This window comes from Varanus komodoensis, unplaced genomic scaffold (genome assembly GCF_004798865.1).
Source record: "Varanus komodoensis strain SLA01 unplaced genomic scaffold, ASM479886v1 scaffold23, whole genome shotgun sequence".
Taxonomy (NCBI): domain Eukaryota; kingdom Metazoa; phylum Chordata; class Lepidosauria; order Squamata; family Varanidae; genus Varanus; species Varanus komodoensis.
Window position 1 is genome coordinate 12,944,202 of NW_025335627.1, and position 21,436 is coordinate 12,965,637.

The 21,436-nt window shown below is 45.2% G+C and overlaps 1 protein-coding gene across 1 annotated transcript in view; it reads left to right on the plus strand.

Moving 5' to 3' along the window:
- The window catches only part of ABCA12 (ATP binding cassette subfamily A member 12), a 74,313-nt gene that overhangs the window by 37,058 nt on the left and 15,819 nt on the right, over nucleotides 1-21,436 (plus strand). The window contains exons 19-26 of the mRNA XM_044432027.1: nucleotides 1,824-1,878; nucleotides 3,926-4,103; nucleotides 9,753-9,868; nucleotides 11,393-11,552; nucleotides 15,700-15,968; nucleotides 17,920-18,136; nucleotides 18,712-18,821; nucleotides 19,926-20,070. Of these exons, the coding sequence (XP_044287962.1) occupies nucleotides 1,824-1,878; nucleotides 3,926-4,103; nucleotides 9,753-9,868; nucleotides 11,393-11,552; nucleotides 15,700-15,968; nucleotides 17,920-18,136; nucleotides 18,712-18,821; nucleotides 19,926-20,070 (1,250 nt within the window). The remainder of the gene's footprint in view (nucleotides 1-1,823; nucleotides 1,879-3,925; nucleotides 4,104-9,752; nucleotides 9,869-11,392; nucleotides 11,553-15,699; nucleotides 15,969-17,919; nucleotides 18,137-18,711; nucleotides 18,822-19,925; nucleotides 20,071-21,436) is intronic.

Genomic DNA, 21,436 nt, shown 5'->3' on the forward strand with positions numbered 1-21,436 from the left:
AAAAGAACACCAGCACCATAGTGATGTCAAAATATTTTAAGTGATTTTTTGAGCCATTTTCAGTACACTCGTTCAACAAAATGTATGCTCTGAAACGTTGATTTTTACACACGAGCCCTTTTCAGGTCTTCTGCCCCAAAAGACGGAATGGGCAAGTGTGCAGTGAGAGCGATTACTCCAGCACAGCTGCTCTCCTTGGCCGCACCTTTCACCCTCTGCCCTGCGGAGGGTGTCTGCCTCCATCGGTGGAGCCCCTCAGCGTCAGGCAGAGTGCTTGGATTGCACGGAGTCTAAGCTTTCATCCTATTCTAGCCTCACAACAATGGTGTGAGACAGGCTGTGCTCAGAGCTGGCCACTGGCTGAAGGGCACCCAATGCGCTTTACAGCTGAGGGGGATTTGAATCCAGCCCTCCCCATTTCAAGTCCAGGATTCTTCACTGCTTTACTACTCTATCTTTTAAAAGTTCCTTCCAACGGGCAAGTACCTAAAATAATATTATTAGCTCAACTCCGTGCAAAGACCAGGACTTGTAGGTAGCAGCATCTCCTCAAATGTAGGTAGCAGCCTTTCCATGGCTGCTTGCTCTGCAAATGCTTTTAATTTTCTTTGCATCAATAGCTTTCTCCTGCTCAGCTGCCTTTCATCTGGACATTATAATCCTGTGCAAACATTGTGTGAAATACCATGGTGGGTGCTGGCAGCACATGCAGACAAGTGGCAGAGCATCTCTTTGCAGAAGCAGGGAAGGACAGTAGCATGCAAAGGGACAGTACTCTTGACCTGCACAAGTGAGCTGCATTGCCCATGTCTTCTGCCTACACATGGCCCCATACCTTTGGTTCATGCCACAGTGACATATTTTCTCTTTTCCAATCTAGACCATCGCTGAGTGGCTCCAAAAATAGTCTCTGCCTCCTGCACCTGCCTGCATCTTGCCTTCCCAGTATGCTGCCCCACACCCAGCCCCAGCACTTTTCATTCTTCCCAGATACTCTGCTCTTCTAGCTCGCCAAGTTCAGTCTCTGTCCTTCCTTATCACTTAACTTCATTTCTGCCCACTCACTCTCTCCCTTCAACTCTGAAGACTGGAAGCTGTTAAAGTTATTCAGCCAACCTTGCTGTATTGCTTTCTCTCAAAGAATGCCTCCCACTGTGCAGATTTCTGAGAAGCAGGGCTTGGATGTCTCAAGGAAACTCCAGTTATTCTACCTGAGTCCCGCTTCCCATTTGCAAAGCTCAGAATGGCTTGCACGGGGCTCCCAGTGGACTTCCATCCAGGCACTGAATCTGTGTGCCCTTCTTCAGAGCTAGACTCCACATGAGACTGGCGTTTGGAGTCTGCCTGTGAATTCTAGTCATGCGAGTGCATGCTAGGATGGATAAGAGTGCAACTGAAGCAGCAGCATGGATGGACAAGAGCGAAGAATTCAGCCCAGGGAAAAACAGCCACTGCATGCAGCTGCTTTTCCCAAAGTGTAACCCCAAAGCTGGAAGTAATCCCTGCCAATAGTAAAACTGCCAAGGGGGAGTACTTTCTGGAAGTCCCCTCCTCCTGCCTACCCATGCTTTACATCAGGACTCGGTTAACTCAGCCACCATCACATCTAGCTTGATTCTAAACCAGTGATACAGAACTGCGAGGTCATTCATTGGGCAAATTAGTATAGCTAATGCCATATGCATGCTGAATTTTATGTCTTGCTCAGGATGAAGTACCACAGTCTCTAGAGGGAGTGGCAATAGATTGCTAACCTCTCTGTTCATCAACTTACCCTGTTTCAATGGTGCAGCCTTAAATGAGTGTCATTCTTGTTTTTCTAGGCATTGCGGTTGTTGCTCATCCTTATCCTGGTGGAGAGAGTCAAGAACAAGTCATGTAAGATGTAGACCTTAAAATTTCTCATTTTACAAAATGGTAAGAGGAGCACCAGTATTCAGCTACCTCTTCGAGATCATCCTAGATGATGTGACGTGCTAGCCAACTGGGTTAGCCACTGGACTATAGCCAACAGGGAGATGCTAATGTCTCAGAGGAGCGGCACAGAGCAGCTCAGGAGTTTCAGGCTTCAGGGTCTGCTTTCCATTTCATGAAATATTCCATTGGATAAAAGAATTTGGGAACTTGCCAAATTGCTTAGTTTCCCTGAGCTCCATCCACGTGTAGCTTCTGTGATACCAGGAATCTGGCCCAGTGGCTCTACATGTCTGATCTGGCCTTGATGACAACAAGTCACGTCTTAACTACATCAGGCTTAGATCACTGCAGCATGTACTGGGTGGGCCTGCCTTGGAAAACTGTCCTGGAACTGGTTGTACCAGAGTGCTGCAGCCCTGCTGTTGACTGGGGTAAGCCATAAGGTGCATGCACCAGCAGGTATCCTGGCTGCCCTTTCTGGTGGCTATGCCCAGACCTCACAAGGAAGCCCTGCCTGACTGCTGCTTCTTACCATGCAAAAAGCTTCTTATTTAAACAAGCATTTGGAGCTGATTTAGCTTCTGTGCTGCTCTGTGTCTTAAGCTGCCAGTCTTAGCAGTTTCCACATGCTTCTGAATGCACCGTTCTGTTTGTAACATGCCCTTACTTGATTTTTAGAGGTTTTACATGGTGTGCTGTGTCGCTGTTTTTGAATTGCCCAGTTTTCTGTTATTAGCTGTTTGGGGCATATTTCATGGAAGGGCAAAGCATAGATATAACTGAAGAAAGACACGCCTGCTGGCACCCTGCATAAGCCCCTTCTTTTGTGTCACCTGGTAACACTGCAGGATAAGACTCCACAGAAATCCAACAGGCATAGTTTCCCCTGGGACCTTATGTTGGTGAAGAGGGAGCTGCGGCCTGATTCAGGCGAGTCTCTCTCTGTGAGGTCATAACCAGTGTCAGACAGCCTCACGACACGACATGAAGGATAATTTGTGGTATGGAATCTTACTGCTAGTCCTCCCTGAGATGTGAGAGAGCAATCCGATGGACACTGCATGGTGTGTGAGCGGCCATGCATGCTGTGGATTCCCAGCTCCAGCGTCAGAGGCAGCACGACCTAAGAGCTGGGGAGTAGAGCTCTGACGCCCTCATAGCCAGCGTGCACAAAGTAGGGAGGCATTTTGGTGGGCAGGTTGAGGAGGAAACTGGAGAGGCCCAGACAGAAGCTGTTCTGATGCCTCCACAGCTTCCCTCACACCCCATCCGATGCGCCTCCACCAGACAGGCAAAGAAGCCTGACTAGCAAAGGCACAGAGTGGCGGGAGCAGGGAGGGGAAGATGTGCTCCTCTGCTCCTCCTGCTGCACAAATGATGAGCAGTCATTCAGGGGTTGGTGAATTCAGAGGCTTATGCTTGTTCTCATAGGAATGTGACCCTAAATTTGTTTCCAGGATGTACCACTTCAGACTAGGTAACTGATGTGGCTGAATGCTTCTCAGTACAAAATATATTCCTACACCCAGCAGAAAATTATCCTTGGACCCGAACACCATTGTAAACTTTACAAATAATGTCTCTGAAATGAAATAGCTCTGTCCGAGGGCCCCTTGGGCCCTCCCAACTCCACTGTTCTATGATTCTATGATACATGCAATGCCAGCTCCAGCACCTGGCACACTAGGGCATGTCCCAGAGCCCCCTTTACTTTTTTTCTGGTCCTATACTGCACCAGGCAGTGCAGTTTCATTGTCCATCACGCTCTAAAGCTAGCAGCACTGAGATGCATTGTGGGAAATTGAAGGGATGACAAGCTGCCTGAGGCCAGTGCTGCTTGGAGCGCTGCCACAGTAGCCGGAAGGCTTACCAGGGCACATGGATGGGGTGTGACAGAAGACAGGGTGGCCTGCCAGAGTCATTCTGCGCTGCCTCCTCTGTCACCTAGGACTGGTCCTGTCTGCATCTGCAATGGGAAAATGCTTTCATTTGCCTTTTTCCTCTTCAGGCTTAGTAGTTTGCTGGATATCATAGTCTGCATGTGTATCCTGATTGGCTACTCCATCACAATGGCTAGCTTTGTGCTTTATGTGGTAAAAGAACATCAAACCAAAGCAAAACAACTACAGCATATCTCAGGCATTGGTGTGAGAAGCTATTGGGTGACGAACTTCATTTATGACCTGGTAAGTAGCTGGTCTCTTAAATATAACATGAGAAATGCTGTGTGATGAAGAACAAAGTAGAAAGTGCATGACATGCAATGCACAGTTACACCGTGAGCTTGATGATGGTGATGGTTTTGACCCACCTAAGCTTCTCTCAACTTTGGTCAAGGACATTTAAACCTATTTAGAATTAGAACTTATCACACCATATATATGCTAAGACATGGCATTTTTGTTGGACTGTACTGTATGCATAAAGCTCAGCACATTTGTAAAAGATCAGTGTGCTATTAAGGTCAGGACTTCAATTTATTTTTAACTTGTAGGCAGAAAAATTGCCTTTAGGTTAAATTGCAAAGACACAGAGGCAAAAAAGCAGGTCTAAAAGTCATCTTCTGGTATGTATTTTGTTAAGAACTATGAGTAATGGCTACCCATGAAAGGGCTGCTGTGTGTGACCTTGGCTTCTGTACTCTGCCATAGAAAACTTTTCCTCATATTAGGGGAAATGTTCGTAGTTAGGCATAAAATTTACTCTGAACCATATTTGCCTTTCTTTATTAGCACCAATTCTGAAACAAAAATGTTTTGGAAGCTTTCATTCACTGCTCCATTTGGTTCCTTGCTTTTACATTTGCTGAACCTCAAAACATAGATATATTTGTAAGGACTAGAAACATTGCACAGATTCACAAAACTGCCTTGGGTTAGCATTTGCAGGAACACTGATTAAGTTGGGGTATAGCAAACTAAAACACCGCTAGATCAGCATTGGCTTGGTTTAGTCATCCTACAAAGATACTTTTCTTGCCCTCAGAAAAAAGAACCCACAGGCAGGGATCTGTTCAGAATGACTGGATGGGAAAGCACCTGGAGGGCAGGATTTTGACTGGAAATTATGCTGCAGCTTAGATCTAACTTGACTGAATTTCAGCTACAAAGACACCCAAAGCATCAGCTACCTGCTACTCATTGGCTTACATCATGCCTATGCCTTCTTTGTCCCTCAGCTTTTGATTCATTAGGGACTGCAAGCACTGGTCATTCTGACAATGAGACAGTATGGAAACAAAGCAAAGCCTATTATCAGTTATTAACTGAGTCTTGCTCTAGTACAAGTCAGATTCAGGAGCATTTCTGGTGAAACCATAGAAACTATTCTGTAGCATCGAATCCTCTTTTTACTGATTTTTGAAAAGCTCCCTTGGCTTTGTGTAATATTAAAATATTTAAAACAGGAGCAAAAGAAGCCGTCAATGTTCCTTACTCTCACCTGCCCCAGAGAAATCTATATAAAAAGAACACCTAAGGGGTGAGATATCTCTCAGTGGCACAGCCCCCCGCCCCTCTTTGGGGGAATCAAATGGGAACCCTTCCCTTTATAAGGGAAGGCTGAGGCAGTACTATGCAAGACCCACTGAGCAATGTTAGAGCATCAATACAGCTCAGTTTCCACTGTGATCTTGTGTCACCCACAAATACAATTGCTGGTGCAGGAGGAAGAGTTGAAAAGGAGAGGTGTGCAGAGAAAAGACTCTTTAAATGCAATTTTTAGCTGTTTGCAAGTGCAAAGGAGTGGAGATTTTTTAATGGGGAAAAGTGTTGACAGCTTCTCCTGTTCTCAAAGAATCATGGGAAAGGAGATGGGAAGAGAAAAGGGGAACAGCGTGGCTCTGCTTGTGCTCTCCTCCTGCCTCTTGTGGGGCGAAGCCAGTAGTGATTCCCAAGTGCAAGGCACAGCAAGTCTCCTGTGCTGACTCAGTTTTGTGCATCCCGGTAGGACAACCGCTCCAGGGTCAATTCCTGGGGTCTCCAGGTAGGTCTGGCAAAGATTCCTGTTTGAAACCTAAGGAGCTGGTGCCATATCAATAACTCTAATTTAGATAAACCATTCAACTCTGGCTTATAAATTTTCCTAATTAAAATGATATAAAGTCACAGAAAACTAAGGGTGAATTAATACAAGAAAATCATAGCGTACTTACTCAGTGCATAATACCACTTACTGGTGCTTCAGTAAAATAAAAGAAGCTGCACAAGATGAGGGCAGTGGCAACGACAACAATGGCAACAGTGAGGATAACAATCCACTAGGTTAGCCTGATTCACTGGTGCTGAGTTGTTTATTTTATTTCATTTTATTTTGCCACCCCCAGTAGTTAAGATATGCCAGGCCCTTAACAGCTGCTGCTTTTTACCATCAAAGGAACTGCTTTTCAGCTTCTTGTTTTGACAGTTCCAGCTCAGGATCCAACTGGCTCCTCCATCAGTTCTGCACAGCCTGCAGCAGACCCTGCATCCCACACTGCATGCTAGTGCCTGAGGCCTGCACAATCTGTCACAGGCACCTTCCTATGGATATTTAGGCAGAAAGAGGCCTTCCAGCTCTCAGCATGCTGCAGCCAGCCATGCTGCTTGGGGAACGCTGGGAGCTGTGGACCTTTTGGATTTATCTAAACAGTCAGGCATCGAATTGCACCCTGATGTGCTTTTCAGAGTTCTTAGGAAGTCTCAGCAGACCGTAGATGTACCTGGAAAGTGGTCTAGGAAAGGCCAGGTAGGCACTAGTTTCCCAACCATAAAGATGGCTGGAACAAACGAAACTGTGGTCCAACACAGCTGGAGAGCACCAGTTAAGGAGGAGGAAAGGGAGTCATGAGAGCTCAGCAGTGCATTGATGTGGACTATATCCTTGTCCTGGCCTTACACTGCAGACATGTTATTAACTAAGACTGTATCATTTTCTCACGGGTATTCACATGCATGCAACTAATGAAGCACAAAGCGTTTGCTGGAGCTGCACTCTTCTTGCAGCGTAGTGGGCCTGCCTCGTTCACACTCTAGATGCTTGCTGTGAAATGGGGTATTTATAAGCCATCCAGTTGAAAGTGTCCTGGTAACAGTAGACAGGCCAGCTCCTTTCACACTCTGAATGCCTGCTGTGAGATGGAGTATTTATAAATCATCCAGTCCCACTGAAATCCATATTCAGCAGCCTGAAACTAATGCTGTGATACGCTGCAACTTGATACTTCCCAGAGCATCCCTGCTGGCAAACAATCCTCATTCCAGCTAAGGGAAAAAAGCAAATATTCTTGGGGCTGCTCCCAATTCAAACTGGGTTGGTGTTCGAGGCATTTTACTTTGCCCAATAAGAAAAAATTAGAAATCATAAGGGGAAAACTTTTAGAAATCTGTGATTTGCATTCCAGGATATAAACATAATATTTCAAGAAGACAAAGGAATATAGGACTTTGGTTCTTGTCTGGAAGTGGCAGGGAGAGTGCCCCCTCTTCTTTAGATGGCTTCCAGATAGAGGCCAACCTCCCACAACTGATGGAAAAGGGAGTGGAATGAGAAATACCAAGTATAGTGGGCAGTGTTTCTGAGAGGACAGCCTATTCCAGTTCTCATGGTTACACATTTGACCCTTTGGATTGGCAACCTTAGATGGTTTGCAGAAAACAAAGCTCCAAAAGTTGTGAAACACTGTTGCATGACTACATATTCATGCAATGTATGGGTATGCATCTATTTTATTTCTATACTGTCCAATAGCCTATGCTCTCTGGGTAGTTCACAACCATCAAATAGAAAAAATCAGTAAAATAAGAATGCAATGCAACACAGCATTCATTCCAAGGGGCAAACATAAAACAACTAAAATTTCAATAAACACAAAGATAGAATAGAAGCCCCATCGGTGAGGATATTCAAGAACAGGCTGGACATGCACATGGTGGGCATGTCATGAGTGGAGCCTGCTGGAGCCGGGGGTCAGACTAGATGGCCCGGGAGGCCCCTTCTGACTCGCTCTGTTGCTATGATTCTAACATCTGAAAGAATTCCTTTTAGTACATCCCAGTGCTGATTCAAAGCATATGTTAGGAGGAATACTCATAACCTATGTTAATAAGAAAATAATACCTACCTGCCCCCCTGAGATCTGGGCATGACGTCCTTCTGAAAGTGACCTCCCTACCTAAAGGAAGTGAGAGGAATGGCAAATAGAAAGGGCCTTCTCGGTGGTTGCTCCCCACCATTGGAATGGGCTTCCTGCCAGGCATTGTCACTACTTTCATTTTGGCGCCAGGCAAAGACTGTCCTTCTTTGTCGGCATTTTAAAATTTTAGCAACTGGTTGTTTTAAGATCTCTAGCACTACCAGCAGTTGTATTTAAAAAAAAAATAGTAGTAACAGTAATGTTTTGTCTTGTATTTTATTGTTGTGTGCTGCTTAGAGAGCCCTGTCAGGTATTCAGTGGCCTACAAAATTAAAAATAAATAAAAACTATACACATTTTCAGGGACAGGGGTGGCGCAGTGGGTTAAATCACTGAGCTGCTGGGCTGTTGATCAGAAGTTCAGCTGTTTGAGTCTGTGCAACAGGGTGATCCCCAGCCGCTTTGTGCCAGCTCTTGTCGACCTAGCAATTCGAAAGCAGACAAATGCGAGTAGATAAATAAGTAGCACTTTGGTGGGAAGGTAACAGCATTCCGTGGGCCTTGGTGTTTAGTCATGTTGGCCACATGACCATGGAATTGTCTTCAAACAATGCTGGCTCTTTGGCTTACAAACGGGGATAAGCACCAGGCTGAGTTGGACATGACTAGCGCTTATATGCAGGGGAACCTTTACCTTTTCCTGTACACATTTTCAGGCAGTCTTTTCTATGTTAATGATGCAAACTGATGTGAAAGTGGGATGGAACAATCTAAGGACTGGGAAAACAAGAAACTGAGTAACCCTGTGTGAAAATGGATTGATGTGTGTGTCCATCCCTACTTCTTACTCACATGTCTCTTTTTATGTTAAACACAGATCCCCACCACCCCCTTTTTATGCAATATGGCTAGTTCAGTTTTTAAGCTCACAGGTATACTCGTGGCATGTCCAGGCAATTCCTAGGATGCTTTGCAGAATGCATTAGAGTGGATACTGTGCTAAATTGGACAGTGCCTTTTATATTTCTGACAGGTGACACAGCTTCTCTATCCCAACCCATTTTGTGATATTTTAATTATTTTTGTGTTCTGCTGTCATGTGGAAGCAGGCATGCTTTAATTAAAAACAGCAACAACCAGTAAACACCAAACTGACACCAGTAAGTCTGGAGAGAGGCAGTATAAAGATGGTTTAAAGAGGGAAACGCTGCTCATGATAGCCCATACACTCAACTTGCCTTCACTTCTGATTGACTGGTTTTGGTGGTTTTGGCCTGTTTCAAATAGTTGTGCTACCAGCAGGACAGAGGGACACTGTGTGTGGGCAGCAATGCCTCTCTCACACCTCTTTTCTCTCTCTTGAAAACTGTCTGACTGCAGATGAAGGCTAATGGAACTTTTAACAGATGTGAGCTTCCCACTGAGACTGAAGTGCATATTTGTGACAGTCCTAAGAGAAAAGTCCAGTGGTTTTATTTGTCTGGACAACCCTACATCCAGTGGTGATCCAAAAACATGCTAGTGACTTTAAGTAAACAGTGTGAAGGGGTAATTAATACAGAATTAAACAATTTGGGTTCTGTGTGCATGCCCTAAGAAAGCATAGTATTTGGCATGCAATAGAAGCTAAATTCATTGCATGCATAATCTGCAAGTATTATTCGAATATACGGGCTTAGTGTTCAGTTTACAATAATGAGTTTTAATTACAATCATTTCACAGGTTTACTTTCTGGTACCTGTTACACTGTCAGTGGGAATAATTTCAGCTTTTCAGATACCGGCTTTCGCTACCAACAACAATATTTTGGCTGTATTCCTGCTTCTTTTCCTGTTTGGGTAAGGATTTGGTTCAGTTTAACTCAATTAGGATTTTACTCCCCTTCCAAGCTCTAGATTCAGGATTGCTTATCCTGCGTGTTCCTAACCCTATGGAATTATGTTATCCCTGGGTTTCACAAAGAAGTTGAAGGACATAAGCAGACTTCTCCTAGTTCAAGTCTCTATTTATGCCAGCAATCTGTCCTCAGCAGTGGCCAGCCAGGTGATTCTAGAAAGTCCGCAAGATGGTGTGAAGAGGACCCTCCAGCAACTGTGAAGTATTTCAGATGCAGTCTTGCCATCAGTCATGATAACTGTCATTTTATATTCAGCCCCTTTTCTGATCATCCCTGACATGAAGATAGCCTTCTGTTTGCCCCAGTGAACATGGATCTTGTAGGCCAGGGGTCTCAAACTCAACTTACCTGGGGGCCACTGGAAGTAGAGTCTGGGTGAGGCTGGGCCGCCTCAAGTATCCCACCACCGCGGCGGTGGTGGGCCGCTCATCCGGAGGCCGGCCCGGGCGCCGCCGGCGCTTTGAAGGCCGCAGGGCCCCTCCCCCGTGCCCCGCCCGTCCCGGCACGCAGCTTGGAGGGAACATTGCGCCCAGGGTAATGACTCACGCAGGTGCGTGTGAGAAAAACGCGCAGGCTGCACTATCACTAAACTTTGATATCAAGTGGGGGCCACAAAATATCATCCCACGGGCCACAATTGGCCCGCGAGCCGCGAGTTTGAGACCCCTGTTGTAGGCCAATGGCTATGCTGGCCAGGATTCATTGAATTTGCAATCCAGTACATCTGGAGAGCACTAGGTTGGGAAAAAGCTGATGTCCTCCCAGGCCCACAATGCCCAATTCACCTTCCTGTTTGTCACTGGAGCTCCTGAATGCGAGACGAGCATCTGGGAGGGTGGCCTGCTTGCAGGTTTAGCCTGGGCTTGGTAAAAGGCCTGTTCCTTGGCATTGCTGTGTGGCGCCTCTCAACATGCAACACACCATCCTCCTCTTCCCCCTCTGCCAGCTCTCCTGATGGTACGCAGCTGGAATGCAGGGACAGGGGATAGGCTTTCAAGAACTGGATGGGTGGGGTGCCGTGTTTCCTGCTGGCTTCCTTCAGTTTTTCTTCTATGGCTCCATGCTTCAAAACCCTTGGGACCTGTGCAGCTCTCATCTCAAATCAGATCATAATATGGACTCATGCTGAGTCATGGTTGCCTGCTTTGCCAGCTGAGCAAACGGTGGGTGAATTCGCATGGCACAATGCAGTGAGACAAATTGTATCTCTACCTATGTATAAAATAGAAGTTGCTTCTCTGTCTCCAACTCCCTTTTTATTAAAGTATTTTTGATATTCTTATTCTTATTTTCTGATTGAATCCTATTAACTACTCATTAATTAAAATTAAATGACCCTCCTTTCCATAAAACCCTCCTTTTCATAAAAGCTGGACTAGGGGGTTAGTCATGTAAATGGAGTGCTTTGCTGGTCTGGAGGAACATTTGCTTTACTGTATTTTCTGTTCTTCTTAATGCTCTGCAGGTATGCCACGTTTTCATGGATGTACTTGCTCGCAGGAATGTTCACGGAAACTGGAATGGCTTTTATCGTTTATGTCAGCATCAACTTATTCTTTGGCATCAACACAATCATGTCTCATTCAGTTCTGCTTCTTCTTTCCCAAGAAAGGCCCACAGAGGTGGTAAGAATCCTGGGAACATTCCTTCACTTTCAGGGTGCAAATCCGGTCCATTTCCAGCATTCGGAGAGAATCATTCTCTTGTTCTAAGGGAGTTTGGAGTCAATATGTTTTATCTTTGAAGCAGCTCAGGCAGGGACTTGGAACCTTGCATATACTGGATGGTTCAGCCTGACATTCAGGTGTCTGCATACATACAGTCAAGCCAGCCAGCCTCTTGACAGGGCCCTCTATTTACATATAAAGATGGATGGCAGAAGACATTAGAGAGCTCTTAGTGGTGACTCCCATCTGACAGCAACAACCTGGCTTCTTCATTGGTCACCAATCGAGCTAGGGCAGACATGCATTATCAAAAGGTCTGAGAGCAAGAGGCTGTAGGTAGGTATCTCAATGTGGTTTCCCAGGTTTAGTCTTCTGCTCCTTGGAGTTCTGTGGCAGCAGCATGGTGCAAGGGCCTTCAGAATTGAAGCAACAGGTTTCTATAGGAGCTCAGGTAGTCTTCACAAGGTAACAAGCTCCAGAACAATTTTGCCATTTCTGGAATTAAAATGCGTTCCTGTCTTTCCTCCAAAGATGAAAGAGACAGATGAGAGCGGCTGTGGTAGGGGCAATTTCACTTTTGTTCATGTTCCTTCTCCATCCATGCATAAAAGGAGGGCGGGCTGTACTTTTTACATCAAAGGCACACTTGGCTGAGAGCAGCTGAGCCCTGCCCTGCCTTATCTCCTCATGTCATGCCACTTCAAGTACTTTTCTACACAACCAGGAACATAACATGGGAGGCGAGCTGCAGTGTGAGGGGAGCAGGATGGGCCGTTCACTTCCCCTCAGCTGCACACCACTTTTAGTAAAGAGGTAGATGGTTCTCTGTATGGAGCTGCTTTATAGATCTAACTGAACCCTCTAAAGGTTAAATAAGATTTATCCTTCTAATACATTTAGGATTTAGATATGAAAATGCTGGATGAGCAGATTTGTATCCAGTCTTGAGATTATGTTCAAATAAATTGGTGTCAAGTGACACAAATTTGGTAGCATATAATAGTGGTAAGGTTGAGGTATGGCTCTTGACAATCCTAAGTATTTGGAACATTGAATTTATGCTTCAGGGAAGGTTGTGCACAGGATCCTTTGGCTGCTCAAACCACTGCCCTGTCTGATAGCTGGAATTTGCCATCAATACCACCCCAACAGCATGCCTGCAGGGGGCCTTTGACACTGTAAACAAAGACAAATTGACCTCGGACACTGTAAACAAAGACACATTGACCTCCGTATGCTGCAAAGGTGAAATAGTTTTCAAGGACAGCTTACCCTTGCACTGCAATGGCAATCTTTCTGTAGTTTGTGGAATTAATACTTTGAACCATAAACACAAAATCCTTATAGACATGCTGCCTGCTTTTTTAAAAAGTGAAATCATATTGTAATGACTGGTGGAGTAATTTCTTTATGTGTAAATATAACAGGATTATTCCCACTGTAGTAAAACTCTGGCTTAACAAGGAGGTAAGGGAGTCTCTTCTGCTTAGGGGTACCATGTTTCATAATAGATCTGCTTGTCTACTTTCATTATGGACATATGTCTTCCTGAATATGCATTCAGCATTTTCCTTAATGGCACTCAATCAAGGAAAAAATGAAAGGAGGTTAAAAGATCTTTATAGTCAAAAGCAGACAGCCCTGGTTGATTGACGTTGATCTGTCCCTTGCAGGTGTCTGGCTACAACTCCTGATGATAATTTGTGGCGTATCTGACTTGCCCAATACAAATGTCAGCTGCATTACTCATTCTTCATGACAAGAAGTCTAGGTGTTAGGCACGAAGACCAGATTTTTGCTACTTGTCAGATGGCATTTTCACACATCGCCTTCTTGGAACAGCTGCACAGAGTCTGGGGCAGGCCGCAGCCTGACACAATTCACTGCACCAGATTGCTGCCTGCTAGCTGACCTGCAGCAGACCCTTCCTAGACAAACCTGTGCTGAAAAGCAGCTGCGGGGCTGGGGGGCACAAGCTACACACAGCGGTAGCTAGGCAGTGCTGTCTGAACCGTTCCACTGGACAGCAACCCAGATTAACCTGGCCCAGGCATCAGCCCGGATTACCTTGACCCAAGCCACCCCTCTATGAAATAGATGCATGTCTAGTCATTAGGGTCTGCTATGGCAAACAGTGCAGTTGTATTCGTAGGTGCAGTTGAAGAAACGGTGCAGTTTATTCATAAGTCCTGTTATGTGCAGTGGAGCTTACTTGTATGTCAACAGCGGCACTCCTAAGCACACTTACTAGGGAGCAATGGCTAGTAATAGCAGTGAGATTTACACTTGAGTAAACATAGAATGGAGTATACTGGAAGTTATGCGAATAACAAACTGGCTCTGCAGTTAAGGTTAGGCTCAATTTGGGTTGCCTCCAGGAGAGTGTGGCTACTTATTAAATTTTCTGTGTGAAAAACAGCCATGCCTAAGTCAGGTGTGTAAGAACTCTGACAGTGAAAACCAGAGGGAATGATAAAGTCACTGTCTACCTTTCTCCATCTGTTGTTTACCTTCTATCTCCTTAGTAGTCAATTTTCCCTTCTCTTCCCCCTCCCAACACCTGTAGAAATAAAGCTGCTAAATTTACTGTTGCTGTTGCTGCTACATTGTAATTATAACCCACCTTTTCTCCTCTTGAGAGGAATCCAGGGCAGCTTGCATAACTCCATTTTATCCTCACAACAGCAACCCTGTGAGGTAGGTTAGGCTGGGAGTGACAGGCTGGCCCAAAGTCACCCAAGAAGATTCATGGCATCTGGGGGGGGGGGGGACTAGAACCCAGACCTCCCAGGTCCCCAACCCAACACTTGAACCACCACACCACACCACACCAGCTGTTTAGAGGAGAGCTCACATAAGCAGGAGGGAGGGAGACAAGCAAGAGCTCTGCTGGCCTCTGGAATAGCCTCAGGTGGCCTAGCCCATGTGTGTCTCCCTTTCCAATGGTGGGTATAAGTTCCAGATTCTGTGAGCCAGGAGTGCTGCAGTGGCAGCAGGCAAGCCAGAGCCTAGTGACCCTGGCCCCAGACCTGGCCCAGCGTGCCTCAAACGGCCTCCACTGCTAGAGTGTGCTGTAGGGGGGCGGGGGGTCATGTACACATCTCTACACATGGTGGAGGTGGTGACATGCCCTGTGCACATGGACGCGTGAGGGCCATCTCCCCTGTATGCCCAGCAGCCTGAGGGCAAAGCTGCATGGAGCACGTGGCACAGGGACCCAGGGCTGTTTGGTATAGCCTCATCCCCTCTCATGCATTGTTTCCTACTTTTGCTAAACCTGAGCTAGGCTAGAGTGAGCAGCCTTTCCCAGCCTGGTACTCTCCAGGGTTGCTGAAGTACGAAGCGCAGTATCTCCAGCCAGCATGGCCAGCATGTCGGCTGGAGTCAACAGGAAATCTATTTGAATGTACCTGGAGGTCATCAAGTTGAGGAACGCTGGAGAGAAGCATGTACATTGGGGATGATCAAGCGTGTTCCAAAAGGGGCAGAAAGTTTCCCCTCTGAGACGGGCTGCAGATTAGACCCTGAACCTAACAAGAGCTGAATGTGGTTGCTTTACCTTTCCTTAGCTAAGTGAATGGCTGCTGTTGACTTAGTAGGCATCACTGTGGTGGGTGGGGGACATGAGCTCTCTGCTGCTGATTCTGGCTAGTGGGACCCCCTCGGGAAGGGTCTCTTGAGGAGCAGGGGCCACGGTGGCTCTGAGTGCAATGCTTCTCTCTACCTACCTATTCACCTGCCTAGCAGGAGGCTTTAGCAATGGGCTTTAGCTCCTCCACCATTCTCTCTTTTTTAACATAACTTTTATTTTTCCAACATACACAATTACATACAAAAGAAAGACAGAACAAAGGAAAAACTAACATAAACAAGACAGAGTAAAGTGAACAAAATAAACAGTTGCCAAGGGAATTACAAACAACATAGTCCATATATTGCAGCCCTGAGATATATTGCAGCCCCAGAACCTACTCTCCTCCACCATCCTCTACCAGCTCCACAAACCCCATTGTCATGATGAATCTCTTTATGATACTTGGCATCTTTGTAGTCAGAGAGTAAATGAATAAATGTTCAATGACCAAACATGATTTATTTCTTTCAGGCCTTGCATGAACTTGCTGAAACCCTGAAGCATGTTTTCCTGTTGTTTCCACAATTCTGTTTTGGATATGGGTTGCTTGAACTGTCACAGCACCAGGCCCTGATGGGCTTCTTAGAAGCCTACGGAGTGGTTTACCCTGACAAAACCTTTGACTTGGACAGGATCGGTTCTAAGCTGATTGCAATGCTCATCCAGGGGACTGTATTTTTTTCAGTCCGGCTCTTGGTCGATGATAGGACGTTCCAGAAAGTCTGGTCCCACATATTAGAGTAAGTAATTTCCAGGCAGGGCGTTTTTATTTGTTTGCTTTGCTTCCTCAAAAGCACAAACCGATGAGTTAACAAGGAGACATGTGTAGCATATCTAATAGCTGCAATTTGTTTTCTTGCATGAATGCCAGGGATGGGTAAAATACGTTGGCAACATTGCCGAATAGGGCAATTCATGATGGAATTAGGACTGTGGTAACCCACAGATGAAGGTTGCCCCACTTGGTCATTCCTCCATCACTGTCCACTTTTTATGCATCATATGCGTAGGATCAGAAACCTGTCTTGCCCTTACACTGCTTTACAACCTAACAGGGAGAGTGCCAACATTGAGAGAACTTCAAAAACAAGAGGGAGCAGGCCTCTGTCCTTACGAGATGCCCTTGTGAATGACTTTGATCCACACAAACCAGTTCAGGAAGGTACTCCTTGAATGTGTCCAAACCCTATTTAGGCTGGGATCCATTCCTCACATACCTGTGAATAAGGCCGATGACATGAAATGGGTCTTACTGAGGAAACAGGTATAGGACTGCACCATTAATGCAGTCCTCTAACTGGAGGAAGACATCACTCCACTGACATCAGTCAAGGCTGTGCATGTCTAGCTAAAGTATGCCTGTTCAGTTCAAGCAGGCATAATCCCTGGTCAGTGTGCACAGGGCGGCAGCCTTAATTGGGTTAATCAAATTCCCTGCTGAAAGTGCTTTGTGTGACAGCACATGTGACTATTCCGCAAGAGGTAAGGTGGCCCCTTCCTTTGCAGTCTTTGAAATACAAAACTCCTTTCCCCAGGGAGAATGGAAATTTTCTACTGCAGCTGTACAACCTGTTCACATAAAGCTATATCCACGTGTGTGAAAGGTATGAGCTGCAGGTGCAATACCAGTCCTTTCCCCCACTACCTTGCCCAGTATTCAGAGAATGTGTGAACAGGCTCTATGTCAGGGCATGTCTTAGCTCAAAGTGAAGCATTGTTAAGTTAGCTTTCAGGAGTAGAATTAAACACATGCTTACATTTTTCCCACTGGAAAATGTTGCCCTACTCTGATTGGCTCAGTCTTTTAAAGTTTTGATGGAAATATTAGTAGACATCTTAGGAAGACAGCAGGCCAGCCACAGAGAAGCCAGCACTTCAAAAACACATTGCTTTTTAAAATATATATCAGTGAGCCATTGTTCATGCCAGAAGCAAATCTGCGTCCAGATGGCTCAGCAGAGAAGCACCCAAGGGTTTCACTGCAGCCCTGCTTATGCCCCTGACAACTTTCAATTCTGATTTTTTAAAATATTTCTGCAAGAGACTGCTTTTGATAATTGTACAAATCTACTGAAAAATATATTTTCATAACAGGCAAGATTTAACAATTAGGTGAACATTTCAGTCCTCCAAGTGCTGTTCCAGCACACAGTGATTAGTGAAGTGCGTGTAGTCTTGTCTCGCCCAGCATCCTGTGCCACAGAAGCCGGATGGAGGCTTCCAGGACGCGGGGCACGAGGGCACCTGGCCTCCTGCTTTGTGTCCCCAACATGGAGTACAGAGAGATACTCTGACTCTGACACTGGAAGGGCTGTTTATTCCTCACAGCTGATAACCATTGATAGACTTGCAATATACTTGTGTCTCTTTGTCTGTTGCTCCGTTAAAGCTGTCAAAGTGACCATCACAGCATGTTTGGCAGGGAGTAATAGGCTGTGTGAAGAAGCCTTGTGACAGAGCTCCAGGGATCATTTTGAGGATTAGAGTCCAAACAGCATAACCATCTTTCATTCCTAAATTCTACTCTGAAGGGGCAAGAGCAGATGCCTTCAGTAAGCAGCTGTGTCTCTTTCCTCACAGCATTTTATGTATTTATCTAGGGGTTTCACACCATCCCAGGGCAGATTTCAAAGGAGACTAAAACTAAGGAGATAGAACTGAGAGCACTTCTGCTCTGTTCTGCTTTGCTAGGTGCCTGTTTAACAAAGTACATGGGAAGCCACCGCTTGATCTAGATGGCTCTGAAGAGGAGGAAGACAAGGATGTTCAAGCAGAAGGAGAGCGTGTGACCCTGGGCCTTGCAGATTATGACATGCTGCAGCTGCAGAATCTCACCAGAATCTACCACCTTCCCCACCGACAGATCATGGCCGTGAAAAATGTCACTGTTGGAATCCCAGCAGGGGAGGTAAAATGCAAACATGGCTGCTGTGATGGCGGGGCGCTTTCAGGGCCGGCAGGCTGGAGCCCACCCTTCTCTTCACTTGGAGAGCCATCTGCTCAGAGCATCTACCAACCAGGGTTCTTTTCTGTAGTTGCCGGGAGCAGTATCAAAAGTGGGTGTTCCTCATACCAGATGAACACAATGTAACACCAGTATCTAAGCTCAGAGCCTACTCTAATGTTGGGGGGGACACATGATATGCTCCCCACATTAAAGACCCCCCCCCCCAAAATCCCAAAACAGCATGTGCAGTGAAGCATTCAGCAGAAGGATTTTATCTTTTTTGTCTTCACATTTTAGTACTGATTTTTGTACTACTGTTTGAATATTGATACATACAAACCCACACACATCCTTTTGTTGGCCCAATAAATCATGTCAAATTTCAGTGTTCTTTAATTTTCTCATTTGAGTTAAAAACAGTGCAAATAAGAAACCAGATTGACCACTTCAAATCCATTTTAATGGAAGCAGTTTGGTTTCTTTAAGGAAATTATGTTGTTTTAACCAACTGTTGTCCTTTCCCCCTCATAATCCAGTGCTTCGGCTTGCTTGGTGTGAATGGAGCTGGGAAAACCACCATCTTCAAAATGCTGACAGGAGATATTGTGCCATCTAGTGGAAGGCTGCTGGTGCGAGATGAAACTGGGTAGGGAGGCTTGATTTCTCCCTGCAATGAAAGATAAACATGTTGGCTGAAGAAATGTGGTATTAACTTGGATCAAAGCCAGTTTAATTGTGGAAACAAGTCTTAGCAAAAGCCCAAATGATATGACTTTCAATTACTTAGGTGTATTGCTTATCTCTAGGTATTAATGGGAGACTGCAGGAATGCTACAAGCCTCCAAAGAAACATTCATGCCGTCAGTCTGTAGGTTTGTGCCAAATCATTTGCAGAGAAAAGGAGGTACAACCCACTGCCCGAATCAGCAGCCAGTCATTCTTAATCCTTGAACACCTGCATGTTTCTTAACAGTGTCTTGTGATGGTTGCAGTAGGTCTTACTGCCATGTGGATATGCATGGAATTGCAGATCTGATCTGTGAACCTCAACATATCCACAAAACAGAAGTTAAGAGTTTGCCGTCAGAAAGTACCAAGGACACTGCCTTCAAAAAGTGCTTTATAGCAATGAGAAGGAGAATCAAGTTCCCACTGAGCTTTAATGCCACTTAATATCCCACAAGAAGAATGCTGTACAAAAACACTGGATTTAGCCTCCATGTTCTGATGCCTCTGCTTCTGGCCAAGAGCTGGATACTTCTCATGGATGTTATCTGGCACCAAGAAAATTAAGCCCTAAACTTAGAAGACATACTCAGCCCAAATGATGCAGGTCCAAGGAGTCCTCCAGCTTCCTTGTTGTGTTACCAGTCAGGAAGAGAAGTTGCCTGGGCCCCGTCAGTTCTGACCCCAAAGCCCTCAAGGCAAGGCCCTGTGCCTGTTTGCCAGCAGCATGTCCATCAGTGAGCTCTACTGCATATACCCTTTGTTTCCGAGGGACGGGACGTGCTCAAGCTTTATTAGCCCGAGCAGAATGGGTTTTCTGACTGGGGGCCTATATGCAGATGCAACCTTGGGCATGGCAAAGTCAGGGGTAACGAGTAGGTTGAGGCAGTGGGCATGGCTTCTCCTTCACCACTACCCATGCAGGCGTTTCTTCACAGAGCCTTGTTTGCTTTAATTAAACTTACCCTTGAAGAATGGAACAGAAACCTTACAAACAAACAAACCCTTTTATTTTAAAATGCAGCTCTTTGAATGATGTTGATGATGCACACTGGTCACTGTTTGGGTACTGCCCTCAAGAAGATGCCCTTGATGATTTGCTGACAGTAGAAGAACACATGTACTATTACGCTCGATTACATGGCATCCCAGAAAAACATATTAAAGGGGTAAGTAACCTTCACATGCATAATGTTAGTAAGAGTGTACTGTGGAAATGCACTCACTGTGCTTTGGGTTAGGATGAATGAAAACTATAGAAATGTCAGGAATTTAAATGATGAGCTTATTTTGGTATCAGTTTGTAATAAACCACACTATGGTTCGTATAAACATTCCTAAGGGAACGTTGAGAGCAAAAAGGTCCCCCTTGTCCACTGTCTGACCATGAGAGGAACATGCAACACCAGCAAGTAGTTTTATAAAAAAAACCCATTCTTTATCGTAGGTGCATATTAGCAATAGAGAGTGAGTCCATCTCTAGTCAGGACCAGGTGCCAGAGTCATCATACACAGCAAATTTATACATTTACCTTTTTGTAATAATTAGTAATAGAAAACATCATAGCAGGAAACATTTGGTTACTTTTTTTGCACATGGTTATCTTGACCTATACTTCCTTTTAGGGTATCAGGTGTCAAAACCTCTGACCTTCTTGACAGAGGTTTATTTTATATTTTTGAACCACTTGTGTCCCTCTGATAGAACCCTAAGTAACTGACCCTCGTTGTTTGGTCATCAAGAAAAAAATATTCTTCAGGAAAGATGCTGTGGACCTAGGCATGCTCTGAAGTCGGTGTCTGTGCATTGAGTTGGAGCTGGGAGGAGGTGAGGTACCCTGAGGCATCTCACCCCTTTCTGAGATGCCATTGCTTGGAGCAGTGGCCATGCAGTGTGAGGGGAGGGAGGAGAGTGCGAGGAGAGGAGTTGCAGAGATCCTCCTTCCCTGTACTGGATGAGCATGACCCCTGAATGCAGAGGCTCAGTCATGCTTATAAGTAGGATGGAGCCCTGAATGAGTAGTATCCACAATTTCTCTTAAAATTCTGTTTAAAAGCTGTAGTTTTAAAAGAGTTTCCTGAACCTTCCACTAACCTACAAAGCATAATCTTACAGATCAAAATGAAGCAGCCCAGACTGATTTACTGGGAAGACTGTGAAATGAAATTCAGATTGCCACACTTGTTTTGACCTGAATATCTTATTCGGTGGTTTACATACAGTGAATAGTGATCTGACTCTTCCAGAGATCAATCAAAGACTTTCGGTTTGCAGTCATACACAACTTTTCCCTTCAAGAGAAAAAAATGCTAATTTTCAGTTCTCCTGCATAAAGATAATGTCTAGCAGTGATCTCTGAATGCACCTGCAAAATCTGACTGTTGTGAGGAGAAAAGAGTTTTCTAAAAGGCAAATGTGAATTCTTGAACAGCCAATCTGCTCACTCAACTCTCAGTAATCTGGATCTGTAAGGCTGCATACAGTTAAGTACAAGGCTGAAGATATAAATAAGCACAGCACGAATTATACATGGA